At 43.2% G+C, this 7,545-nt stretch overlaps 1 protein-coding gene across 4 annotated transcripts; it reads right to left on the reverse strand.

The window, feature by feature from the left end:
• Positions 1 to 1,159: 1,159 nt before the first annotated feature.
• LOC123187607 (protein NUCLEAR FUSION DEFECTIVE 6, mitochondrial) lies at positions 1,160 to 3,503 on the reverse strand. 4 transcript variants are annotated; one of them, XR_006494065.1, is made up of 4 exons: positions 3,219 to 3,470; positions 2,999 to 3,126; positions 2,029 to 2,099; positions 1,160 to 1,466 (listed from the first exon to the last, which is right to left on the reverse strand). XR_006494065.1 is itself a non-coding variant. In XM_044599518.1 (3 exons), the coding sequence occupies exons 1-3, from the start codon at positions 3,377 to 3,379 to the stop codon at positions 1,459 to 1,461; spliced, it is 297 nt and encodes a 98-aa protein (XP_044455453.1). In that variant the 5' UTR covers positions 3,380 to 3,503; the 3' UTR covers positions 1,160 to 1,458. The 4 variants fall into 4 exon arrangements, 2 of the variants coding, with proteins under 2 accessions (XP_044455453.1, XP_044455454.1); XR_006494066.1 differs by lacking the exon at positions 1,160 to 1,466 and adding an exon at positions 1,509 to 1,730; XM_044599518.1 differs by lacking the exon at positions 2,029 to 2,099 and having other exon boundaries at positions 3,219 to 3,503.
• Between the last annotated feature and the right edge of the window lie 4,042 nt (positions 3,504 to 7,545).

Consider the following 7,545-nt stretch of genomic DNA (forward strand, 5'->3'; position numbering starts at 1 on the left):
GAATAGTGTCAAAAAAAAATTGACGGGGTCAATAGTGTCAATTTTTGTGACACTATTATGCTGAATGTCTTTTTTTCCTGTATATTTCAGAAAAAAAAAAATCAAATGTTAGAAGAGAGGTACCAAATCCATTACTTAGAAAGAACACCCCAAACAAGGAATGCATCGCATAAAGAGAAAATAAAAAGGGCAACTCGGTTTATTGAGGAAAACCAGACAAAAACCTATACAACGCCTAGCAAGACTAAGCCTAAAGCACCACAAATCCATGACACATACAAAGCGTGGAAAGGCCAACACCCAAACAAGCACTCGAGCACCTACGCTGCTGCCGAAGTACACACCGAACCGTTGCGTTATCTTTGCTGCCACAAGCATATCCACGAACATCGATGACACTGGAGAGGAACGATATATCCGATGGATTGAACATATGCCGCTTCGATCCCAAAGGTTGGCTAACGCATGTGAAAGGTGCTCCTCCTATCCTCTCGGACCATCTTCACAAGCCCTGAGTCCCTCTGACTAAATCCCACTCAAGAGAATGCCCCAAGAGGGAGCACAACGCCAAGCAGAGCCAATAGCGCCATCATCATCTGATCCGAAAGACCAAATCTAGGGTTTCCCCGAAGCATGATGGGAAAGGTAGGGTCTGCAATGTCAATGCCTTCAACAAGGAAACGGTGCCCAAAGGCGCCACCATTGACGACTTCGGCCATAACTGGAGTACAACTAGAGTAGCTTTCGCCGGCAACCAAACTTGCCCAAATCCAAGACCCGGTCAGCCCATCCAGCCTATAACCTCCCCGGCGCGCAAGCACGGCACCACACCTTACCCCTGCGCAGCTCAAAACCACAGCAAGGGCCATCCACGCCTCCCCGGAGTCTCCAAAGGCATAGCCAAGTACAAGGAGAAAGGCAAGTACAAAAGGTCCTTTGCGCTGATCTCTTGCAGCATGGAAGATGGATCTCCAAGTGTAGTTTGGCTGCGTTAAATCACAGGAGGGGGGAAGGACAACTGCCAAAATGAAACGTTCTACAAGAAAATAGTCCAAGTCCAACAGGAATTGGAGTTTGGTGGTGAAAAACTGAAAATAATCCGACTAAAGTTATAACGTAACGTCAAGACAAAAATGACAAAACAATACGGCCCCAGACATGAACTGAACATTATTTCTTGCACGCCACCAAATTCTGTTATAATCCTGCAGACACTTAATACATACCAAAATCCCTGAACAGAGCCAGAAGAAAGGCAGATTAAAAACGTAGCTCAAATTCAGTGGGAGAGGTCCTTAGCAGCTACCATAACAGTCACACCAGGCTCCCACAACAAGAGATCATTCATCTACAAATAGAAACGAATAGTCTAAGCTCCAGCTCTTCAACTCACACCATAAAAGTTACTGGCGAAAATAAACAGGGCGTCTCTTCATCCCAGACCTCCGTCCTCACCCATCATAAGTCTATAGAGATATAAAATGTGTCAAACAAATATTTTTGGCTAGAAAAAAAAAAGCATACATGGTATTATTGCGGCTAACAATCATCGTACGTATCCCAGGTAATAAGCTAAGGATGTTAATTTGCATTATCAGGCAAAACATCACACGGATCCAAGTTACAGGATTTGCTCAGCCATGTGCATTTGATAAAGCAAAAGAAATACGATTGGTAAAAAATAGCATGCATCTTCATCCGTGACCTCCATCCTCACTGATCTCAATGATCTACAGAGATATAAATTGGGTCAAAGAAACAACTTTTTGGCTACAAGGAAAAAACTTACATAATATTATTGCGGCTAACAATCATTGTATCTTAAGTAAGCTAAGGACGCAAATTTGCATGGTCGGGCCAAACATCAAGGAGAGCAATTACAGGATTCGCACGGCCATGGGCATAGATGTCTTTGTTTGCAACAACAAAAAAGCATCTTCATCTTGCATTCTTGCTCAAACAATGGGAGGAAGATTGATAGAATATACGCTATCATGGATACTACTCCTACTTAAAATCTGGCCAGACCTGAATATTTGTGGTGACTGGATTTAGTCTGCTACATCCACCTAGATATTTTCACAGGTCGTCATTGCCAGCTGGGTGGACAATACAAAAAAACGAGTGACCCTTTTGCCTCTGCTTTGTAATTAATCATGACGTGTATATTAAAATAACAGAAGCAAACCATCAAAACACTACACTTATAGAGTTTTTCAAGAAACCAAAGGGAAACTTCTGTGAAGCTAATAGTCTTTGGCAGGCTCCAGCAGTCAACAATTACAACCATACATAGTTTAAATTGTCACTAATGACAAATTTTTGTTCTGGCATAATAAAGGAAATCATGGCAGCTTCAAGTAACATGTCTTGCAACAGTAGAAGAAACAATAACACGTTTCTAAAAATTTTACATCTAATTGATTTAAGGTTTCTACTGTTCTTACTTCACTTTAATGAAAGTGAAGTATGTTGTCAGAAAGTGCAACCACTTATGCATCTAACTGATTTAACTTGTGAATACAGTAAATTTGACGCCACATATGCAAATACTTTCTCTTAAGAACAATATATGGGTGCACTTCTTATCCGCAAACAACTAAAGCAATGTCAGTTCCCCAGAAATTAGTAATGATTTCCAGGTTGAGTTATGTTGCAGCTCCTATAGTCCTATTTATGCATGGGAGGTTTGGACCAGTGACAAAATAGATCAAGATTATCACTAAACCATACTTCCATTGTGGGACACATGTCTTTATAGCTGTCAGCATTTGACCTTGACGATAATCTAATAAACTAAAATTATTATGGTCTCTTTTACCCATGCATGAATGCACATGTATTACAAATGAACGGCTGTGACTTGGACTTCGGTGGATACTAAGCAAATACAGACCACTCTCGATGGCAAATAGCACATATACGAACAAAGGGGCTTCATTCATAGGTGAAGTATAATCAAACATTGCAGGAACAGTAAGATGAGGGGGGAATTCACCTTCGGAGATCCAGCAGGAACCGACGCGAGCCGGGGCGGCGAGGAGCGACGTCATGAGCGCCGAGGCCGTGGCGCTGTGCATGGGCATCAGCGACTCCAAGCAGGCGCTGCTCATCTCCAGCGGCGACCTCCACGGACCGCAACGTAATAAGCACCAAAGTTTTCATCCAGATCGAAGATACGGAAGGAAGAATCCCGGAAGCAAGGGCGCTCGTCGTACCTTAGGGCGAGGCGGGCGCGGGGAGGGGAGGAGAGGAGCCGCCTCGAGGGGGCCGCCGGCCCGGAGCGGGAGGCGGCCCTGGCGGCCGCGCCGCGGAGGGAGGAGGTGGCGGATCCGGATCGGAGGAAGGATCTCGCGGCGGCTGCGGCGGCGGCGGCCATTGCTGCGGCGCGGCAGGGCGAGGGCGAGGGGGCTAAAAACCCTTGGAATGGATGGGAAAATCAGTGTAACCGCAGTGTGGCTAGATGAAGGTGGATGGGGTCGGCCCATTTTCTCCGTGGAAAGCTGCTGAGTGCGGTTTCTTCTCTCCATTCGGTGGGACGGCCCATTACTGCTCTATCTCGGAATGCTACAAAATCCGCAACCATGCTTCGTTTTTCTTTTTGAAACTAAAGAACAATCTTTATTTAATCATTCCCCGTGGGAATCTCGTCCGAAACCACATGCAATATGAAATCTGGGGGCACAAATCGCCACACAGAGTCTAGCTTATTTGTCACAGCTTCTCTAGCTACTAAGGGAGCGGCCCTGTTTGCCTCTCGTCTAACCCATGACACCTTCCATCTTTCACGCGATGCAAGCAGATGCTTGACTTCCTCCACGATCGGTCCCAGCGGCGACAAATCCTTCCCTTTACTCTGAAGCTCGCAGGCGATCTCGCGACAGTCCGTCTCAATGTGTACGTTGGGTGTATTTAGCTCTTCCGCCAGACGAGCTGCTTCTCTACAAGCCCATAACTCAACTGTCGCTGGGTTGATGCACATTGGAAGGAAATGACATGTTGCATCCATATATGCGCCCACATGGTTTCTGAGCACCACACCCGTGCCACCATCCTCCCCCACCTTGGGCGTAGCTCCATTTACATTGACTTTCACCCACCCCTCCTCTGGTGGACTCCATTTCTCCTTCACCACAGTTCTTGTTAGTTTGTGTTTCCGACCATGAATGGACTGCAATTCCCCCATTAAGTTGACAACTCTTCTTGCTATCGCGTCCGCTTCCTCTATCTTCTGCCCATCACATGCATTATTCCTTGCTAACCAGAGCGCATGGGAGAAGTCTTGCTATAAGTAGTCATGTGAATTTGGTATTCGTTCGATATTTTGATGAGATGTATGTTGTCATCCCTCTAGTGGTGTCATGTGAACGTCGACTACATGACACTTCACCATTGTTTGGGCCTAGAGGGAGGCATTGGGAAGTAATAAGTAGATGATGGGTTGCTAGAGTGACAAAAGCTTAAACCCTAGTTTATGCGTTGCTTCGTAAGGGGCTGATTTGGATCCATATGTTTCATGCTATGGTTAGGTTTACCTTAATACTTTTGTTCTAGTTGCAGATGCTTGCAATGGGGGTTAATCATAAGTGGGATGCTTGTCCAAGTAAGGACAGCACCCAAGCACCGGTCCACCCACATATCAAATTCTCAAAGTACCGAACGCGAATCATATGAACGTGATGAAAACTAGCTTGACGATAATTCATATGTGTCCTCGGGAGCGCTTTCCTTCATATAAGAATTTGTCCAGGCTTGTCCTTTGCTACAAAAAGGATTGGTCCATCTTGCTGCACCTTATTTACTTTTATTACTTGCTACTCGTTACAAATTACCTTATCACAAAACTATCTGTTACCGATAATTTCAGTACTTGCAGAGAATACCTTATTGAAACTGCTTATCATTTCCTTCTGCTCCTCGTTGGGTTCGAAACTCTTACTTATCGAAAAGGCTACGATAGATCCCCTACACTTGTGGGTCATCAAACAGCCGCCACGCTTGTTTGGCAAGCATAGCTTGATTGAAAGCCTCCGGGTCTCTAAATCCCATTCCCCCTTCATGCTTTCTCGTGCACATTTTGTCCCAAGTGATCCAATGCACTCTATTTTTACCATTAGCTTCACCCCACCAGAAGTTAGGCAATCGAGCCACCACCATTTTCTCAATAAAAAAACAAAAGAAAAAACAAGCCACCACCACTCAAAAAATAAAAACACCCTAATATTGAGCGGACGGTCGCTAAGGGGAGATTGCATTTGCGAATGTTTTGCCTTGCATTTTTTTCAAAATGCATGTCATCTTTTTAGAGGCATACAACAATTTTTGTTAGGAAGGAAAAATTGTGGCAAGAACGACCAGAAACTGGCATCAAAAAAATGTTTGCAAGTATGACCTAAAACTGTCATGCAAACCCGTTTGTTTGCCATCTAGCCCCCAGCGACGGGTCACAGTTAACTTTCACGGAAAAAGGCAATCAAGCCACCTCATTCGCCTTGTCAATGATTCTAATGGTTTCTTTGCATCATAGGATTTCCTAATTTTCATAGGAATTTTGAAGAATTTGAATAAGCCCTCTAGATCGCAAGATTAGGACTAACAAAATTCAATGAAATTCATTCCCCCCTTATTCTGTAGGAATCTTAATGTATGCTCAAACCTCTTTTTTCTGTTGAGAAGTCCAATGCACTTTTACTTATCTCTCGTTACCTCTCTTCTCAATAGTTTAAGACGTTTCAATCGTACTCTATTCCTATGTTTTCAAAGCCATGCAATGCAAAGAGGCTCTTAAAACGCCTTTCCAACATATTTATTTTGTAAGGGAAGAGAGGTCATGTTATATCAGCGGGTTCCAGAAGAACACTTGTTACATATGATCAAGGAAATATGGCGTGGAACATCATTCTAATTTTTAAGGATCATATCCCTGTAAGTTCTAGTGAATCTAACAAGCTCATGGGCAATGGCATTACTCTCTCTTTGAATCAACAACATAACACACTCCTCAAATCTTTCCATCTGCTCTGGAGCATCAATGTAGGTGACAAAAGTAGGTACATCTTGTCACTGAGTTTGCAGCATGGCCTATCTCGCACGACATAGGCCCGCAACATAAGTTCCAGATTCTTCAGCACAGGTATCGTTAGGCAATCTACAACAAATGGACATACGACATCACTATTCCGGACGATTGCACCCACACTACCTTATCTAGTAGCAAGAAGGAACCCCCCCTCCCACGGAAAGGCAAATATCGAGACTGAGACGGTAGTGGGAGTCTTCATTCTCTAGCCCCACCCCTCCCAGCTTAATCCAGATTGTTTCCTGCCAATCGGTGTCCTACTCTCACCTGTTAGCCAAGGGAGATAGGCTATTTACCCTTGTTGTTCGAGTCATCACGGAGATCATGCATGATCCCTTCCTAGTAATTCTGCAAGAATGTGACCAAACACACAAGAGAGGCCATCAACTATTAATAGAAACAAGTACTCCTGTTATTCACAAATATAAGACGTTCTAACTTTTTTGAATCAGATGTATGTAGACATGTTTTAGTGTGTTTGTTCACTCATTTTAGTCTGCGTGTAGTCCAAATATCCTAAACATCTTATATTTGTGAATGGGAGGAGTACATGGCAGACGTATCTCCTTGTCAAAGTCCTCTCAATGTCTAGTTTTGTGTGCGCAACTTTGAGCCATTGAACCGGACGACATATCTCAGCTGTCGCACACAACTCATAATCCATGACTTCCACCTTTAACTGAATCCCCCTTTCAAAATGGATGGAACTGGGTGCTATCACATTTGTTTTCATATTTTTTTGCAGAAATAGATTCGAATACAGAAACGCCGGAAATGAATACGGAAATAGATACTGCCGGAAACAAACACAGAGCGAATACAGCACGGACACGACAACGGAAGCATGTGTTCACCGAAACTTAAAAAAACCTTGAACCATAGGGAAAACCACAACAAAACCAACATGCTTAATCAATTGTTAACATGACTACAAAATATTATGGTGATTATATTATAAGATATGCACTTCTGCATGTTTTATTCATCTTAGGTAACATAAACACATTTGTGGTATTCACAAAGACAAGCTTCATATATAAGCAAAGCATAGTGCATCAGGTAACCCTCAAACAAGTAAAACACATTGTAACATCACACAATAATCACTAAAGGGGAATTTTTAGGTCCGACCTCCATTGCGACTACAATCAGGGCTTCCTTATATGGTACTACAATTTGGGCCAGAGATGTGTCATTCTACTCATTATTTAATTGTGTGATGTTTGATGGTTGGGCTACAAAACGGCCATAGGCCCATAGTAGAAATGGAAAATTCCATATTCACGGAAATGGAAATGTTTGTTCCACCGAAAAATGTCGTTCCATTTTTATTTCCATTTATGCATAAAAAAAATTGGTTTCCATTTTCATTTTGCAAATTTCCACTTTCTATCCATATTTCCTCTCTATTTCCCTTTTTCTACCAGAAAAGAGGAAAGTTTCCGTTCCGTTTTCATCCCTATGGC

This window comes from Triticum aestivum, chromosome 2A, assembly GCF_018294505.1.
Source record: "Triticum aestivum cultivar Chinese Spring chromosome 2A, IWGSC CS RefSeq v2.1, whole genome shotgun sequence".
In the NCBI taxonomy this organism is placed as follows: domain Eukaryota; kingdom Viridiplantae; phylum Streptophyta; class Magnoliopsida; order Poales; family Poaceae; genus Triticum; species Triticum aestivum.

What these genes read in the sequence shown, in the direction of transcription:
- LOC123187607 (XM_044599518.1), bottom strand. Translation starts at nt 3,379, where the DNA reads ATGGCCGCCGCCGCCGCAGCCGCCGCGAGATCCTTCCTCCGATCCGGA. An exon ending in CGCGCCCGCCTCGCCCTAAG is followed by an intron (nt 3,127 to 3,218) that starts GTACGACGAGCG and finishes CGGTCCGTGGAG; the next exon opens with GTCGCCGCTGGAGATGAGCA.